Source organism: Xyrauchen texanus, chromosome 25, assembly GCF_025860055.1.
Source record: "Xyrauchen texanus isolate HMW12.3.18 chromosome 25, RBS_HiC_50CHRs, whole genome shotgun sequence".
NCBI lineage: Eukaryota > Metazoa > Chordata > Actinopteri > Cypriniformes > Catostomidae > Xyrauchen > Xyrauchen texanus.
Window position 1 is genome coordinate 21,343,371 of NC_068300.1, and position 20,137 is coordinate 21,363,507.

The 20,137-nt window shown below is 38.0% G+C and overlaps 1 protein-coding gene and 1 long non-coding RNA gene across 2 annotated transcripts in view; both read left to right on the forward strand.

Moving 5' to 3' along the window:
* The window catches only part of arhgef19 (Rho guanine nucleotide exchange factor (GEF) 19), a 35,136-nt gene extending 19,433 nt beyond the window's left edge, over positions 1–15,703 (forward strand). The window contains exons 3-17 of the mRNA XM_052092258.1: positions 3,436–4,090; positions 5,281–5,805; positions 5,946–6,078; positions 6,556–6,635; positions 6,739–6,977; positions 7,091–7,251; positions 7,416–7,568; positions 7,685–7,814; positions 8,360–8,434; positions 8,508–8,597; positions 8,742–8,905; positions 11,102–11,260; positions 11,400–11,479; positions 11,987–12,091; positions 12,213–15,703. Of these exons, the coding sequence (XP_051948218.1) occupies positions 3,457–4,090; positions 5,281–5,805; positions 5,946–6,078; positions 6,556–6,635; positions 6,739–6,977; positions 7,091–7,251; positions 7,416–7,568; positions 7,685–7,814; positions 8,360–8,434; positions 8,508–8,597; positions 8,742–8,905; positions 11,102–11,260; positions 11,400–11,479; positions 11,987–12,091; positions 12,213–12,370 (2,886 nt within the window). The 5' untranslated portion in view covers positions 3,436–3,456 and the 3' untranslated portion in view covers positions 12,371–15,703. The remainder of the gene's footprint in view (positions 1–3,435; positions 4,091–5,280; positions 5,806–5,945; positions 6,079–6,555; positions 6,636–6,738; positions 6,978–7,090; positions 7,252–7,415; positions 7,569–7,684; positions 7,815–8,359; positions 8,435–8,507; positions 8,598–8,741; positions 8,906–11,101; positions 11,261–11,399; positions 11,480–11,986; positions 12,092–12,212) is intronic.
* Positions 15,704–17,939: 2,236 nt separating this feature from the next.
* Positions 17,940–20,034, forward strand: LOC127618378 (uncharacterized). The gene is made up of 3 exons (XR_007967428.1): positions 17,940–17,985; positions 18,069–18,141; positions 18,873–20,034. It is a non-coding gene; the product is annotated as an uncharacterized LOC127618378 (long non-coding RNA).
* The last annotated feature ends 103 nt before the right edge of the window (positions 20,035–20,137 follow it).

A 20,137-nucleotide genomic window follows, 5' to 3' on the forward strand; every position in this document is an offset into this window, starting at 1 on the left:
AAATAAAAAAAAAAATATATATATTTATCTTACCCTTTAAATAAAAACGTATTTTAACCCTCTATGCGTTCCATACACTCACAGGAACATACACTTAATCAAAAATAACCTCTTTCTGTGTTAATATTAAATTAATTCCTTGTAACTATATAATAAACATCTATCAAATATATACACAGTGGGCCCACACTCACACACACCGTTTCAGGCCTGTGTCGTAGCTTGCGTTCGGAGTAGCCTTCAAAATTGTAAATTGGCCTCTTCACTCGTTTAGAGCCAACAGCACCATATATTGAGTACCTGAAACTCCTTGATGTCCGATAATAAAGCTCTTACTGGATTTCAGCTTTCACACGGGCTCACAGTCCTCCTCTCCAGCGAACTGCGATGAATCACGTGCCAAAATGATTCAGTCTCTCGGCCTCTTCTTACCGTCTGAATACTTCATAGCCAGAGGACCTTGAGTGCGTCCGGTGACTCAAAGAGCTATCTGGATTCTTCCACAGTGTCCGAATAAATCCCTTGACAACTAAACACTCGTGCTCAGTGTACAGAGTCTCTATGTGTTCATATGCAAACCATCTGTATGATCTCCGTCAGTTAACAAAAACACACGAAATCTTCCAGATTTTTAGCATCAGTTCACTCAACAAAACAAAAGGCTCTTCAGTGTTATCTCTTATCAATATAACACAAAGATACATTTTTTAAACGCACAATACAGCGATTTACATACTAATCATCTCTGTTCACGACCTTTCGTCTCCATTCTTTGTCTAATTCACATCTCTCCTCGTCTCTCTATATATACATATTTCACACACTCCCTTGATTGACATGTCAGGGCACTGTTAAACATTTACCATGCATTAAAGAAGGCGTACGCGAACAAGGAATTAGCCTATCACATCATGATGGTTCCCAAATGTTCGCACCAGTACATTTCACACAAACTATATAAATACATTTTTGGGGTTTCCATCAATGAGCCTTCCCATGAGCTCTTGGTTCTTTTACCATAAATATCTTATATAACTGTGTTTAACAAAGTACACCCACAAATTACAATTTATATCACAGTTATTAGTCAAGAGATATTTTCAACAACAACCCTCATATATATCACTTATGTTAACAAATCACTTTAACATAGTGCTATTATTTATTAACCCTATTTAACACAGGGTTACAATTACATAACCAACTACATTTATAAGTGCAATCAAACTGCGTGATAGTTGAACTTTGCTCAAAAAAGCATTGCACTTGTTATGCAAAGGACTAGGGTACAAATCCTCATCTGTCTGGTAGAAAATATAACTTGCTTTTAGTGCCACTCAGTGGACATTTACCTTGGATCTGCCACAAAACTTTTAAGGAACAACGTAATATCATTTTGCAAAAATGTCGCCACAGTCACATCATTTTCATGACATCAGGCTAACATATAGCTATCATATAATTGCAAAGACTCAAGTGAAAGAACTGTTAGGGTTAAGAGTAAATTAATATCATTACTACTCACAAAATTGGACATGCTGTGGCTTTTAGGTCACATCTATTAAAATGTTCCTTTTGTATCATGTTTGCTCATCTTGCGATGTGCTTCACACACCACTGTAGTTCTATCAGGAAGACTTGTAGACTTGAAATTTAAGATGACATTTATTTGAGGAATATAAAACAGAGATGTAATGTCTCTCTTTGGCGTAAACCCCATCTGGCGGTCCGAAGAAGTTGTACTCGGAACCATCATATCCTGCCGGAGATAGGAGGCAGGGGCGAAGCGTCTACAACTGTGCAGTACGGGACTCAACTGGTGGTGGTGGGGTGGTGAAAGTTGCTGTGTTGGCACACTGAAACAGCAATGTGATATTGTGAGAAGACTTATGTTACATACAATGGCTTACATGTGATTGGCTAGGAGTTACCTAGCTAATGGTGTGATGATGTACAGCTGCTAGTCTTCCCACTAGAACTACGCTGCACTTACATTTCCAGCTTTGGCCACTGTGGGGTCATTCAGAGCGTACATTTTAGCAGACAAATGATTCAAGCTGCTATTTTCCGTGAAATTAATTCAGACAAATGCTTGAATACTTACCAAACTTGACCTAATTTAAGTGTTTACATGTAAATATTGTACCCTTAACTAATCACAGTCTGTGGTTCAGTACTGTTTAATAAACTGATTGCTAATTTAATTCAGTGTGTGCTTGTAAGGAATCCAGAATTGTTCCTTAACTCTCAAATCGCCTGTGCACCTAACAGCGTTCCCCATCTGGAGAAATAAAGAGAGCCTTTGTGTAGAGTAGAGAACAGGTAACCATTTGTGCACTGTGTTTTTGGGTTTTATTTTGCAGATGTGGGTATAGTTTTTATCTGGATAAATGGTCAGATTGTGTTTTCTGGGCTTTCATAGTTGTGTGATTGTGTGTGTGTGTGTGTGTGTGTGTGTGTGTGTGTGTGTGTGTGTGTGTGTGTGGGGTTATGCTTATGGATCATGTTGAATCTTGCAATGGAGGCAAGGTGAGTTGAATTTAAGTGCTTTTATAAAATTATAAGCTTCACATTTCTGACTTTAAACCCTACAAAAACTGGTCCCTTTCACTTCCATTGTAAGAGCCTCATTGTAACCCTGATTCTTTGTGTGGCATTACATCTTTGCATGGCATTACATCTCAGGTAAATGCTATATGATGAACATGATTTTTTAATTCCAAAGTCCTTTCAATATTTTTCTGAAGCTTAAAATCCAGTCTTAATTGCTGTAACTGTCTGGAGACAGATACAAATAATAATAATAATCATCATCATAATAATAATAATAAGTTTCATTCTTGAAAAAATAAAGTTGGTGTAAGCAGTTTGGAAACAATCTTTTACTATTTCTGGAAAAAATAAGCAGTGAGAGATTTTTCAAATAATTGTATTTATATTTGAAAATTTTGTCCACCAAATCAAAGTCAGATGGTGTAACCAACATGTTACAAAAAAGAAAAACAAAAGAAAGGACCCCTTTAAATACTCATGACATTTTTATGAAAAGGCATATTTTGTTCAGGTCAAAAAGAGTAACCCTAAGAAAACGTCTTGGTATTTGTAAAATAAAAAAATTATAATATATATATATATATATATATATATATATATATATATATATATATATATATATATCTACACACACATATGATATTTCTAAAAAAAAAATTTTTTATTAAGTTTTGTATACTTACATGTATTCAAGGGGTAAGGAAATAATTGTAATACCTTTTACTTGACATTTTACAAGATATTAAATCTTTTTTTGTGTAGACCTTTTTTAAGTGAATGCTGTTGAAATACTCCAGGGCTTTCTGCAAAGTTATTTGTGTTGACCTGTACATGAGTAAGTCTCTTATATTATTTTGTCTTTATTTTTCATTTGTTTTACAGTACCCATGTTCCTCCTGAGCCATGCTCCCTGGCCATGGATTCTCTCCTTTCCTTGATTTCCAGCCTCACCTCCAAGCGTTCCATTGCAGAGGGGAGAGCTCTGACATGTGGTTCCCAGGCTCAGTTGAGACCCAGGTTCTGAACGACTCTCGGGAGAGTAGGCCACTCCTGCGGCAGCATCAACATATTGCCGTATGCCAGCAGGAGACACTGGCCTTCATTGACCTTCAACAACCTATCACCAATGGTTTCCAATCACACATACCAGAAAAGCGTAGTTCCTTCCCTTGCTCCAAACCTGTGAGATGCACAGGAAACCAACCCTCTTACTTTGCCAAGAATGGGAGTACAGACACAATTCTGGACAGTTATTTGACCCAGGACAGCAATATTGTGGAGGTGGTTCAGGATCAGACATGCACACCCATTACTGAAGTACCTGAGACTGTTTATGAAAATTCTGAACCAGAAATTAAGAGTCTCAGTTCTAGAGGCTTATTTTTGCCTCTGTCCTCAACATATGTCCCAGGGGACAGAGAATCTTTGGACTCTCAGAAGCAGAGATCCCCCTCTTCCCCCTTAGAGTTCCAGAGGCCAGACCCATTTTACCTACAGAGACGCACCTCACTGGGATCCCTAAAGGAGAAGTCTATACGTAAGTGCCATACGTAATTCGTCCAGCATGTGTTTACCTAGGAAAACAATTGGAAAACAACAGACCCGCGCAGAAACACATTTGGTGTGAACAGCCCCTAACGCTTCCATTTTCACGTGAGTGAGAGCACTGGCGCGAAACAAGTTCGGTAGGCCTATTTATTGTTTCATTAATTTCAAACCCGAACTTGAAGTCTTACTTGAAAACCCGTCATGCTCTCGGGTCCCTTCGGGCCTGGGTCGGGTTGCAGACCTCTATTCCACGTCTTTTAAAGGCATCCAATAGGTTTTGGTGAGAAACAAACTGAAATGTAAGTAATATTTCCATTAGATTTCTTGACGTCTGTTGCGCGTTCATGAACGTATAAGAGAAGCTTGTTCACAATGGCATTAGTGTTCATGTGAGAATTTGCAAGAGTTTTTAGCTTCTCTCATTGTGCTAGATTTATGACTTCTATTTTGGGTTATATCTCACCAATACCTATTGTATGCCTTCAGATGACTTGGGGCACTATTTGCATAACTGCGATAGATCAACAACCATGCACTGTGTCTTTTCAAATTTTCGCGAGGACGGTAATTCTAAGCTAATTTTTCATGCCAGTGCAAAGTACAAGTTGTGGTAGTGCACATTACACGAGAGACATAGAGTGTGTGGAGGTTTAACGCTATTCTCCGTGGCATCCACACACAATTAAACACGTGGCCCACCTAAAGCAAACCACATTATAGTGACCACGAGGATGTTGCACCATGTGACTCTATCCTCCCTAGCAACCGGCCAATTTGGTTGCTTAGCAGACCTGACTGGAGTCACTCAGCATGCCCTGGATTCGAAATTGCGACACCAGGGGTGGTAGGACTTGGAAAATATTAAAACCTCATGCCTACTGACTTTGCGCGTATGATGTATTGCATAGCACTGCGCTTAAGACTGAGTGACTGAGAAATATGTGCCTTGCAATATGACGCACTAATCGCATAGACTACTTTTGGGTCTTTTTATGCTTTAAAATTAAGCAATATCGACTGCTATTGCATTGACAAGATGGACTGCGATATTAATTAAAATGTCTCCTTTTGTGTTCCACATAAGAAAGAAAGTAATGCACATTTTAAACAAATTGAGGGTGAGTAAATTGTGACAAGTGGTTGTGCCTTTTCTCACTTAATATGCCCTATCACTACCAGGGCGCAGGATGAGGGTGTACTCACCAGACATTTTGAGTGATGAGTCACTCAGCAGCCCAGGCCTGGAGTGTGACTACATGCTCCCGGGATCCTTTGAATCATTCGTAGAAGGAGGACTCGGCATGGTGGGATCTACCATACCCACATCTCAGAGTTCCAGCCCTATTCCAGATCTAGATGAAGACCTCTCTCTTCTTTCCATACCAACCCCTCCAAAACCCTCCTTAGATCCCCCTCAGGAGGTTTCTGAATTGGAGGTGGGCGTAAATGACGGGGGCAGGCAAAGGCTAGGGCTGGAGGACTGTAGGGCTCTGGAAGTTTCTGCCCCCAACAGTCGGGCCTTACTGGCTCTCTCACGTTCCCGCACAGCAGACAACGAGCGCCGGCGCTTCTCTGCCTCTGAGCTCATCTCCCGCCTGCAACTCTCACAGAGGAAAAATTCCTTCACCCTTAAGCTGGGCAAGTCCCTCTCTGCTCGAGTGGCCTCACGGGACCGCCACCTGTCTGGAAACCTCAGTCCAGACTGTAAGTGACTCATCAGGGCTGATTAGTTCAATGAAAGACTTTTTTGTGAAAGTCTCTTACTATGATGTCATTATGACACACAATTGCTAAATGTTTGAGGTTCCTTTTGTAAAACTTTTTTCTTTCTTCTTTGTTTGTAGACAAACCCAACTCCAGACAGCGCTTCTCAGGGGGATCAAGTGACAGTGTGCCACATAGTCCTGTGGGGTCTGCACCACCACTGTCCTCTGCTGACTGTAATCTGCCACTACACCGGAGAAGTTCAAAGCAAAGGTGGATCTACACTCACTGAGCAATTTATTAGGATCACTTTGGTCCTAATAAAGTGCCTGATATGGTCTTCTGCTGTTGTAGCCCATCCGCCTCAAGGTTTGACGTGTTGTGCATTATGAGATGCTATTTTGCTAACTACAATAGTTCAGAGTGGTTATCTGAGCTACCGTAGTCTTTCTGTCAGCTCGTACCAGTTTTGCCATTCTCCATTGACCTTTCTCATCAACAAGGTATTTCCGTCAGCAGAACTGCCTCTTACTGGATGTTTTTTGGCAGCATTCTGAGTAAACTCTAGAGACTGTTGTGTGTGAAAATCCCAGGAGATCAGTGGTTATAGAAATACTCAAATTAGGTGTACAGGTGTTTCTAATAAAATGCTCAGTGAGTGTAACCCTAGCTAGTACCAACAAAGTACACCTCAGCGAGTGGAGCGATAAACCATTCTATTTTAACATCTTTTCTACCTTTTCTTCACAGTATGAGAAAAGTTTCCATAAATGAAGATGCAGACAGTCCTCCAAGTAGCTTTAAACGCCTATCACACTTTCTACCAAACTGTACGTCTGATAAATGAAGGATTCAAAAGTGGTTTTTATACAGATTTTTCCTGTCTGTTTTTTTCTTCTTCAAAAATCTCTTTCTCTGTCTCATTTCTTTCAGTGATTTTGTATCAGGAATACAGTGATGTTGCTATTAACAGAGAGATACAGAGGCAGCAGGGGGCAGAGCCTGGAATTGATGATGAAAGAGGGGAAACTGTGTCTCCTGGCAACCTCTCTCCATCCAGTTCATTCCGCTCATCACGAGGCTCTGCCTTCTCTCTTTGGCAGGATATTCCTGATGTTCGGATGAGTGGACAACTGGACAGCTTCAGCAATGAAGAGCGTAAACTGCAGGAGGTGACCACATTCTGAACATGTTATTATTTTTATTTTAGATTTTTAGTTTTTATTACACATTTTACTGAGACAAAAACAAATCTATATTTATTCAACCTGATTTCTTATTTCAGGCCAAGTTTGAGTTGGTGACGTCAGAGGCCTCGTACATACGAAGCCTGTCTATTGTGGTCGACCATTTTATGATGTCTCCTGAGCTGTGTGAGTGTCTCGGGACCCAGGAGAGGCAATGGCTTTTCTCCAAACTGCCTGATGTGAAAGAAGTCAGTGAGAGGTGAAAGAAAATTAGCAAGACTGGCGAGAAGATGAAGTGTAACTGCAATTTAGCAATTTTTGAAAGAGATATCTCTAATTTTCACTTGTGTTCTTCAAAGTACTGCTACATCTCTGCTTGAACACCTGTATCTTCTCTTTCTCTTTCAATTTCCCCTTCCATAGGTTTCTTCAAGATCTGGAGCATAGGTTAGAAGGAGACATTTTGCGTTTTGACGTGTGTGACATTGTCCTTGAACACTGTCCAGCTCTACGGAGGGTTTATCTGCCCTATGTTACCAATCAAGCCTATCAGGAAAAGACATATCAGCGGCTCTTGTAAACAGTCCCACCTAATGAGTAGCATCTCTCTTACAAAAATACTAAACAAAAATGTATATGGTGCACTACTGTCATATTTGATAGGTTTACATGCTTGCTTTGTGTTTTCTTAGACAAGGGAATCCCCGTTTCCCTGGAATCCTTGGCCATCTGGAAGAGGACGTAGTATGCCAGAGGCTGCCTCTAACATCATTCCTTATCCTTCCTTTTCAAAGGATTACACGTCTCAAAATGCTGGTGGAAGTATGCCACCATCTCCTCTTGTTTAATTAAATCTTTTCCACTGTTTTAGAACAAGCCTCATAGATGTTACACCATCAATAGCCCCTTTCACACATACAGCCTTTTCCAGAAAATGTACTGCAATTTTCAGGATGAGAGGTCATGTGTGAACATGACCATTTTAAAATGTTGGTAAATTTTGATCTGGCAATTTTCCTTAATGAGAAAGTTAAGAGCCATATTGATGGTATGTGTGAATAGAGCCATAAGATTAACGGTTTCCGGACACGCTGACATAAGAAAGTTCTGACAGAGGGGACGTAATTCCTCTGCACCGTAACACCAGTGAATCGGAAGAAAAATGTCAACAAATTGTTCATATAGTGAAACTAGTGTGCTTCTCTTCATTCTTAAGCTTAAAGGAACAGTGGGCTATTCCGTTACATATGACACATTTAACAGCCTACTTCGGGAATGAGCAGACCTCTTTGTAACTATATATGTACACATTACTGTGCTTTTCAGCCTCAGATAGCATCTCTTAAATTCCCTGTGTGTCTTTGTAGAATATCCTGAAGCGAACAACTCCTGGATCACGAGATGAGGACACTGCCAACAAAGCTCTAAATGAGCTGAAAAAGGTGAGACAAATAATGCTTTACCAGAACGAATAGAAATCTAAATGTGATCAATGAATAAAACACCCTTATCTAGATTATAAAGGAATGTAACTCCAGTGTGCAGTCCATGAAGAGGATGGAAGAACTAATTCATCTGAATAAGAAAATTCACTTTGAGGGCAAGGTACTACTACTATTAATTTTAAAGTTTATGTACTCAGAGAAATTAGTGTTTGTATACATATGTATGGTGTATTACATACAGTGAATTTGTAGTTACTGATTCAAGAAGCTTGTCACTATTCTATGGTAATTTTCTTCTTTTTAGATTTTCCCTCTGATCTCTCAGTCTCGCTGGCTGGTCAAACATGGGGAACTTTTAGAGGTGGACACACAAAACTTGAGTATATCTGGGTCAAAGTTTAAGCTTAACACTCGGCCTGTGTATCTTCATCTGTTTAATGACTGCCTTCTGCTGTCCCGAAGGAAAGAGTAAGTCCATAAATAAAGGGAAGAGGGGACAGAGTATGGGAAATCAAGTGGAAAAGAATTGTCTGCTGTAGAATGATTTCAACCTGGTCATTATTATACCTAAGTTATTGCAAAATGAAAATTACATGGCTCAGTGTACATATCGCAGAAGTTTCCTGAATAAGGTGCTAAAACAACAATTACTTTTATTCCCTTTCACACAAATTATGAGTAAAACAGCAGATTATCAGTTCATAAACAATTACTTTTTGCCATGTTCCTCAAGCCCTGTGTATATTTCCATTTTGACAAGAATGCTCAGCATCTGCGTACAGTCCTGTCAAAGTATACTCAATATAACTGTGCACACATATACACAGACGGTTGGTGCATGCATGCTACAACTGCTATGACTCTTCAGTAGTTTTGACACATAAAGGTGTCTTTATATTCCTTCAGTCTCGACAAATGGAAGTATCTCAAGACCTCCTCACACACTCGCTCTTGACTTCCACTTTTGTTGTTTTTACTTTCATCTCCTGATGTTAAGTGCTGGTTACATCTTCTTCTAGGTCTTCTTGTGGACCCACTAATTAGTGAAAACAACTCCAGGCGCATGTGCATTCTGCCCGTTCAAAGATGCGCGGTTAGAAAAATCAGGCCGAGCACGTTCAGTGCTCACACACTCTGCTGATGACGAGATTTGCATCACGCATCCTTACTCAGATGCTCGGATGTGTGACCGAAGTATACTTTGGGTTTCACACAGCGCTCTTATGACATTGTTAGGGAAATTATCCTAATAAAGATATAAGACTCAAGAGAAGTCTTAAATCTTTCCCAGATCAAGAAATTATATTTCGATACAAGATGACAAGAGCAAGCAGCTTGTCAAGAGAAGTCAAGGAGTCTTGCACATCTAACTCTGATTGGTAACATTTCTTTAAACAAACAACATGCCTTGATGGAAACAGGGCGTATTGTCCTTATGCTATGTTTAGAAACTTGGTGCCTCAGAGACAGCTCTCTGCCTACACGCACGCACGCACGCACACACACACACACACACACATCAACAGAACCACAGACATAATTTCTAACACTACTATAAAATGTCACTTTAACACTTTAAGGGATTATTATTCAGCTTAACATCTAAACATTAATATCATAAATGCAATGTAATCAAAACCATAATCAACAAAAACATTTTCCCTGACACAATCTAAACACGTTAGCAATAGCGCAGTAGCAAATATTTTTAATGTTTGCATTACATAACAAACTACATTTACAAGCTTGCTCAAATGCAATCAAATTGTGCTGTTGCGCAACTGATAGAGTGTTGCACTAGTGATGGAAAGGACTAGGGTACGAGTCCTGAAGAGCATGTGAGTCAACATGTGAGCACAGCAATAGCATTTCTCATGTCAAATGAGCTTTTTATGACACTATCGGGTAGGTTCAGGTTTAGGGTAGGGAGGTAGACTTAAAAGTTGATACAGCATTAAAGGGATAGTTCACCCAAAAATTCTCTCATAATTTCTTCCGTCATGCCATCCCAGATGTGTACGACTTTCTTTCTTCTGCTGAACACAAATGAAGATTTTTAAGTCACTTTTATTTGTATAGCACTTTTCATGACACACATTATGCTATATTATTAAATTATGCTATAACAGATCATTGTGCAGTTTGAAAACAAAAAACAAAATTGTGAAGAATATTTGAAGAACATCTCGGCTCTCTAGGGCCATACAATGCAAGTGAATGGTGACCAGACCTTTGAAGCTCCAAAAATCACATAAAGTCCACATAAATGTAATCCATAGGACTGGTTAAATCCATAACTTCAGAAGCGATGTGATAAGTGTGAGTGAGGAACAGATCAATATTGAAGTCCTTTTTTACTATAAATCTCCACTTTCACATTCGTTAACATTTTGAAAATTAAAGTGAACGTGGAGACCTCACTTTTAGTGCCACTTAGTGGACATTTTAACTCCAAACTGCTGCGATACATTTAAGGAACCACGTAATATGCAAAAACGTCGCCACAGTTATATCGTTTTCATGAGATCAGGCTGAAGGATTTAGTTGATTATTTTGGTTTATTCATTAAAGATGTTTGATTTTGTAAGAAAGACCAAACAATTACTGTATAGTATAAATGATACAAAGCTTGCTACATAAGATGTTGCTTCTTTTCTGTCACAGCACATGGAAGTTCATGGTGTTTGTACATGCAAAAATTGAAGACCTCAAGGTGAAAGACTTAAGCCAGAAGCTTCAGGGAATCTCAGGCTTCATCTTCTATCTGCAGTTATGTGAGGGACAACAGCTAAAACACCAGATCTTGCTCAAATCATCCACAGAGTGAGGATATATCCTGTAATTTCCAAACATTATCAACCATAATGACATTGACAAATAGAGCTTAATGTTCCTAGAAGATGTGCCACTAACATGTCCTCACAAGATGCAGAAAACTAAGAATATTCTGTTTTATACATAGAAGCAGCAAGCAGAGGTGGATCTCAGCCATGTTTCCCTCTGATCCAAAGACAGCTATTGAGCAGACCAATGAGAATGATGGTGTGTACTTTCTTTATGAGACACTCTTACTATCGATCTTAGATTTAACTGTTTTTCAAACATTGTGAGATGAATGTTTATGGCATAAAGTTAACTGTGGCTGGTAATTTTACATTTTACAGATTAAGCAGCAATGTGGACCAGACTTAATGCCTACTGTCAAAAATCTGGCTCTGTGAAACTAAGCAAACATTGGTCTATAAAACAGCATCTTTTTTACCTGATGTAATTCTGAAAACAAAGCAAATCCATTGACTAGTTCTTCTTTGGAAGGCATTGCAGCAACTTTGGCCCTTGTAAATACAACTTTATTTCTTTGCAGATTAATAAGAACCTGTGCCTCCACAGAAGTTAGCTAATCAGATTATAGCTTGCAATTTTGAGAACTCCTTCCATTATTGAATGCAATATGCATCGGCCCATTTAGACCGTCTGAGGCAAAGACTGATTTTTTAAGATCTTTCTATGACTTTTATTTATCATTTCTATTTGTATGTGTCTATACAGATCTATCTCAGGTCCAGTGCATCAAGAGCTATCAGGCTCAGGAGCATGATGAGTTAACGCTGGAGAAGGCAGACATCCTTCAAGCTATAACAATTACTAGTGATGGTAAGTAAAAATCATTGCCCTTCTCCTGGGTAAATAAATAGTTGTCCACTCCATTTTTCCTCTTTTAGATTTGTTGGAGGACTACAGAGCAGAGATAAGTCATTTTGTAATGTTTTCACAGGGTGGGTAGAGGGGATCCGGTTGTCGGATGGAGAGAGGGGCTGGTTCCCCAAAACTTACGTGGAGGAGATTACAAACCGCAGTGCTCGTTTGCGAAACCTCCGTGAGAACATTCGCATTAAGTGTGTCTCTCAAAAATTAGAAGGAGAGACCCTTTGAGATATTGAAGTTTGGTGCATTCTTTTACTTAAAGCTCAATCTGCTTGATCAAAAAGCAGAGTAAATTTGTTTCATTAAATCATTGCGTATTTCTAGGCATTTTTAAAGTGTCTTTTCCAGCTGTTATGAATTATATTGTAAACATGCATTGCAAATAGGAAAATAAAGCTATGCACTGCCTATTTGAATAACGTGTAATCAATTATGGAGGACTAGAAGAGCCACATTCAATAAATTAAAGAAATCAATTTGTAATTTATAAAAAAAATTATAAATGAAACATAAATTCCTTTACAATTTTACAAATAAATAGGCATACATTCAAATAATGAAAATGTATATAAAGAGAAAATAATGTATTAATGCATAATTTTTTTAATCCCTGTTCAATTTACAATTTACAACAAATTTCTACATCAGAGATACATTTAACACATTTTTTTTTTTCAGTTGCACTTAAAAAATTATGTGTACCATTTGGAATTAGCTGGTTTTCTGCAATAATTGGTCACAAAACATGATCTCATCTTCATCAAAGTCACAAGTATATACAAACACAATGTGCTTAAGCTAACAACACACAAACAATTATAGTCTTTCATGTCTTTATTAAACACATCCCATTAAACATTCACAGTGCTGTGGAAAAGAAAGTGAACCCTTGGATTTAATAACTGGTCAATCTTAATTTGGCCGCAATAACCTCAACCAAGCATTTCTGGTAGTTGCGGATTAGACCTGCACAACGTTCAGAAGGAATTTGTGACCATTCATCTTTACAGAACGTCTTCAACTCAGCCATAATCTAAGATGTCTGGTGTGAACGGCTCTCTTGAGGTAATACCACAGCATCTCTATAGGGTTAAGGTCTGGGCTCTGGCTGGGCCACTCCAAAAACCACCATTGTTATACCACCATTGTGTCCTTGAGTAAGGCACTTAACTCCAGGTTGCTCCGGGGGGGATTGTCCCTGTAATAAGTGCACTGTAAGTCGCTTTGTATAAAAGTGTCTGTCAAATGCATAAATGTAAATGTAAATGACACATGGGGAAAGCGGGAAGCATGACAAAACAGAAAGTTTCACCACTATATCAACTAGAAATCCCGACAGGATTTACTTAAATGTTTAGGGTCATTGTCCTGCTGCATCACCCAACGTCTTCTGTAGGCGCACAGCCACCTTGGCATTATTCTGTAGGACTTGGGAATTAATTTTTCTCTTGACGATGGCAAGAAGTTCAGGCCCCGAAGCAACAAAGCAGCCTCAAATGCTCCCTCCACTGTACTTCACAGTTAGGAAGATCCTTTCATGTTGCCCTTTTTACACTACAGGTAGTGCTGCATGTTCTTCCCAAACAATTAAACCTTAGTTTCAGCAGTCAACAGCATTTTTTCCAGTAGCATTGTGGAGTGTCAAGGTGGTCTTTGGCAAACTTCAGACACACAGAAATGTTTTTTGTTGGAAAGCAGCGGGTTCCTTCATGGTGTCCTCCCATGGATCTTAGATAGCCTGTTAATGTTTTCCTTATAGTGAACTCATGATACCTTCAAGTCTTTAGCTGTCACTCTATGGTTCTTTTTTACCTCATTGAGCATTCTGCGGTGTGACCTTTGAGTCATATTAGCTGGATGGCCACTTCTAGGGAGAGTAGACACAGTACTAATTTGTCTCCAATTATAGACAGTTTGTCTCACTGTGGACTGATGAATATCTAAGCTCTTCAAATTTATAACCCTTTCCAGCTTTATGCAAAGCAACAATTCTTGATCGTAGGTCATTTGGGAAGACATGGTTCACGTCAGCAGATGCTTCTTGTAAATAGCAAACTCAAAATGTTTGAGTGCTTTTTATAAGTAAAAGTAGCTCTAACCCACACCTCCTATTTCGATTCAGTAATTGGATGTCAGGTTGCCAACTCCTGATTCTTATTAGCTTTTGTTGACGAAATTATCCTAGGGGTTCACATACTTTTCCCAACCTACACTGTGAATGTTTGAATGATGTATTCAATATGTACAAGGACAATACAATAATTTGTGTGTTATTAGTTAAAACAGATTGTGTATATTCATTGTTGTATCTTAAATCAAGATCAAATCAGATTTTAAGACAAATCTATACATAAATGCATTTAATTCCAAAGTTTTCACATACTTTTTCTTGCCATTGTAGTTATTTATTATATTTATACCAATTATTTTTCTTCTTTCTTCTCCATTTTTTTGATTTATGCCTGTTCTTTTTCTTTTCACATTTGTTTTCTCAATTTTCAATTCTCCTGTACATGCTCAAAAGGCCAATGTAAAGAAAATTGTCATTGGACATTTGACCATGTGGATGCAACCAATGAATTTAAGACACATCCACTTTGACAGCATGGCTGACATTGAAGGTAAATTACTGGAGAGAGAGTGTTGATTAATTGATATCTGTAGCACAGATGCTCCATTCAATAAACATTATTTATATTTAATAATGATATATCGTTGTATTTCTTAATTTAACCCGCATTTGTAATCAATTAAATAAACAATTCTGAATATATCAAATTATTTGTCAGTGTGCAAATTAAGTTATTTACATTTTTATTTTCAAATAACTAGAATAATTACTTATTGATTTCTTTCTTATTTGGCACTCATAGTCCTCCAAAAGCAAATAATTTTGCACTTGGTTATTTAGAATAGGTAGCACTTCAAGTGATACTAACTATGGTTCAGTTCTTTTACTCGCTTTAGCTATGACCAGCATGTGTCTTTACTGCTTGTAGCATATGGTGCTGAGCTGCCCAAGGCTCATCATATGGATCTGTTGAAATATTTAGTAAGGTAACATTATCCAATTTAACTTAGTTTTAAGTGGTATATCAACCATTACATGACCAAGTGTTTTTTAAGCATTTAACTTGTACATGGGGTCTCAGAGACACCTGAATCTTGGAGGTAAAGTGAGATGTTTTATGCTCTTGTCATTAGTTGATTCACTGAGGCAGAAATGTAGTAAAGCTACATGTTTGCTAATCTAGTGGTATGTTGGAACCAAATTTTGGACATTTCAAATGATGTTGCAGTTGCAACATATACTGTATATTAGTTTATGCTACTATTTTAAGAGGATCATTTACTCAATAGAAGCGGAATAATTATAGGAAGTATGGCAAACTTTCAAATTATTACTATCATTTATGTCAGTGATACTCTTGTTTCTTTTCTCTTTTTTTTGTAATATAGATTTGTGTTCAAATTGTTTGTGGATTATTGATATTCTGAGCATGTCTTGTAAATCACATTTGAAATGTAAATGTAAATAAAATAAAATAAATGCATATATTCTAACTGGAATTGCCTCAAATGTCTGTGACAATTCCGTGACTGTAGGTCAATATTTCTGCTGAAATAGGTCTATGCTTACCGGAAATCAAAGCACTGCCCCAAGAGGCCGAAGCTGGAATTTTTGTTCAACATATGGGCACATGTGAGCTCCATTTTCCAAGTGAGCACCAAAGGTGAGTTCTATTTTTAATGGTAAATGAGACCCAAACCTAACGATCTGCAGAAAAAAAAATGCAACCTCCAAGTCACGATTTTCATTCATTATGTTACCGTAATTACTTCCTGGTTAACATGGGACCAGAACCCGTGCCTCTGAGGCTGCTTGCATAACACAGGAAAAGGTCAACAAGTTTGAATTGATGCAAAAATATCTCCTAATAGTTGGTAAATGTCAGTAATTCAGCAGAATTAGGTCGATTTCAGGACACTGAAAACTTTGGTAACAACATATCGATTTCCCATGTGATCATGTTGCAAATGTTGTTCAAACACCAACACTTCTGGTAAGATTAAACTTTCTGTGACCAGGATTCCTAGCAATGTATGCAGGCAGCTACAACAAAGCATGTCTCATAAAAAAGAGTTTCATTCTAGGCTCCTCTACCCTGCTCACCTCATATCCCATGGGGCAATAAAGCAGCCGTGTACAAGGTAAATAGAATAGTTTCTTTGTCACAGCTGTTCTAAGAACCTTGAATGCTGTCCAACTGTTGTAAGCCAGAAAAGGAGCTGCCTTTAGAAACAGATAAGTGACGGACTGCTGAGGAACAGGAATGCCTTCCTAATTTAAGCAATCTATTACATCTCATTGAAACATTCTTTTTATTAATTTATACACTGCTTTGTACCAGTGTTGAGGCCAGAAATCTCCAAGTGGGTGGACCTCTGTTCTGTGACTACTTTCTGATTTCATTGTGAATATTATTAAGCGTACCCCTTTCCACAGTCAGAATGAGTCAATAATTGCTCCTGTGCATCTATACACCTGAAGATGGGATCTTTAATTTAGTTGACAAACTCCCCTTTGGCTGGCGTTTTGTGCTTCGTGGAGCTACTGTAATGCTGTATAATAATGATTTTGAATAGTATGTAAAATTAGAGAGTTTGTTTCTTCCCTCAGCCTTATCTTTGTTCTGGATCATTGTCATAGGCATCATTTAAGGATGGGACAGGTGGGACATGTCCACTTTTTACCTTTGACAAATTTTGATTTGTTTACAGGAGCAACTCGGTGAGAGATGTGGTGCAACCCACTTCAGCTTTTATTTTTTTTAAATAAATTATAAAAACAAAATGCTAACTATATTTCTAACATATGATGACTATCATGCATGTATTTGGCATACAACAAAATGCAGTTTATTTTTATTTGCAAACTATTAGTATATGCCAGCCATTTTGATTGGGTGAACCAGGGCCACCCTGGCCAATATGTGGCCTCGTGTCTGCTTTGTATTTATAAGTATAACAATAAAATCAGGTAGACTCTACTAATTATTAAGTATACCAAAATGACCTTCTCTGTAACCCCCACATGCCTCTTGATTAAGAATGATATACAGCTGTAAATGTTCATATGTCATCAGTGGCATTTATTGGGCACACATTTGTCATCACTTCATTTGGTGAGGAAGACATGACCTGCTGCCTTGGTTCTTCTTAATATTTCTTTGACCTAGAGACATCTGGTATGAAAGACAGAAAAAATTATTTGCTTACGAATGAACCTACCTAAGAAATGGACTTCTACCTACAGGACCTGTGTGATGATAACTGCCAGTGTTAATGTTGTACAAGATGTTTCCAGATCTTCAGTTGCAGTTGTTCGGGTGTTATTACTACCGTATATTCAGATGATGCTTTTATACTCATTTAATACTGTTTACTCAACTTTTAATGTCTTCCCATCAAGTAAAACAACCAAAAAGATGTGGTACAATGCAAAAGTAATCCAGTTTTGGCATCCCTATGTAAATTATCTTACTTGCCTGTAAATATAGACTCAATAATGCAGCACCATACATAACGTTAATACACCCTATTGTAGCCCAGGCTTAATAATGGAAAACACTATTTAGCTGTCTGACAAAGTCACTAAGGGTTAATTACATTTGTCTCATCTTTGATGGATTTGTTAGTGAGCAAATGGGTGAACTCTATGAGGCAGTGAGCTGACCAATCAGCTGTCTGCTAAGCTCCGTTACAGTTATGCCATAGGTTTGCGTCTCTGCACGTTCTTTTTGGCGCTGCATCTGAGCATAGGAGGCTGCGTTATTTATTTGGTAAGACAGAAAAAAACGACAGAGTGAATTAAACATATTCTAAAAATTTGTATTACATATACTGACTATACCTTGTTGTACAGTAGAGATTAAAAGAGAGCTGTGCCTGAATCCACTGTTGACAAGGAGTTAAAAGCAGTGAATTCCACTAAAATGGTGAGTAGGTTACCTGGTTACCCAACTGTGAGATCGCTAGCATTTATGCTAATCGGCGCTAATGGGTAAAGCAATGCAAAGGTGCTAACTGTGTAAAGCTAATGTGAGCCTGCTGTAGTCATATGCTAATAGGGTAATTAGGCACAATAGGCTAGCGGAATACTAGTTACTACCTGTGAAAGGAACTAATGTTTTTGGTTGTGTGTTATAAAAAGAAATGGTACCTTTCCATACTGTGCTTAGTGTTAAATAATAATGTTAAAAACTTAATTGTGGTTACTGGAGTTACAGAGGTAAATTTTTAGTGCATTCTTTCCACTGTTACCGGTGCAGAGGGGGATAAATAAGCACGCTAATGTCTTAATGCCTCTAATTTTCAATATTGTAGTTTAAGTGTAAGGGTATTACCAGTTGATGAATGTTTACATGCAATTGCAGTTTTATTCCTTATACTGCTAAAGTTACTAAGGTTCCATAAAACTTTTATTAGAAATGTGTGTTTTTAGGAAGGATGTCATTTTTGATGTAAATGTACTTTTGATATTTGAGAGAAATGTATGTACTTTGATACCTGAGAAGAAACAAAAGAGCTGTTGTACAATGAGGGAGATATTTTGATATTGCATTATAGGTGTACTGAAATATGATTTCATTTTATTTTATAGTAGCCTGTAGTAGTCCATTTAAACACTGAATGGTAATTGAGAGAAATGATCTGGCCTTATTTTTAGGTCAGGTTTTGGTAAAGAGTTGGAAACATCCTGTATCTGAGATCCTTTCCACGGAGTGATACAGATCCAGATGATCTCCCAGAGATTCATAGATTCCCAGTCCAGGTGGCTGGGTGGCGAGCCAACTGTGTTTGATTCTGACTTTAGACGGATTGTCAGGATCTCCTTCTTCATCCTTATGGTGGTAGGACAAACACTGACATAAACTCAAAAGGGCCCCAACGTTGGTTACTGAACTCTTGTCAACGAAGGCAAGTGGATCTGAGCTCAAAGAAATTTAAAGACAAGGGATTTATTTATGTGCGCACTTTATTATTTTAGTTTGTTATTTTTCATAATTGTTTTCTTATATGTATGTACCAGCCATATGTAATTAATACACTTGTTACAAATTGTCATTCTGGTGTGGTATTCTTTTTATTGACATTCAATTCTCAGGCTCTTAACAATTTAGCGTCTTCTGATCCTGGTCCAACTTCACATTAATGATAACCTCTAAGACTACTTTAGACTACTACACCTATGTACATTATTACTACCTTGTAATAAGGGTTACACTATACTGTAGATCAATAGGTCAATATGACACCTATGATGCTGGTTATGATATTTTGTATGAATTCACCACTGCCCTCTGCTGACTGTAATCTGAAACTACACAGGAAGCGTTCCAAGCAAAGGTGGCACAGTACTCACTTAGATTTGTGTACTAAGAACACTTGAGCGTATGAATTGATAACCCTTTCTGTCACACTTCCACCCTTGAAAATAAAAACTAGTTCAGTTGATGAGGATGGATACATATTCAAACTGCTCAAAATGCACATGAAACTTTCATTCGAGATATATATATGATGAAACTAAAATAAGCACAGCGTGTTTACTTGTTATATACAGTATGTGAAATTTCAGTAACATAGTAAGTGACTGCTGGGTGGTCAAGCATAGTGAACTATTACAGATAGACAAACAGACAACTAGTTTATCTTGTTACAAATTTAAACTTACCAGTCAGCATGTACCTTAACCTGTATTGACTGCCTCATACTGTCCCCAAAGAAGCAAGTCCATAAATAAAGGAAATGGGGTGATAGAGGGCATTGAAAACTAGTGATAAAAAGAAAAGTTGTCTTGTGGCTCTGCCTGAGTTTGGGTGTCTTTTTTTGTCTGGAAATGTAGAAAGGTGATTATTCCAAATTGTTTAAAAGTTAATCGGAACAACGTGTTATGTCTAAAAATAGTTCACCCAAAAATGAAACTCTCAT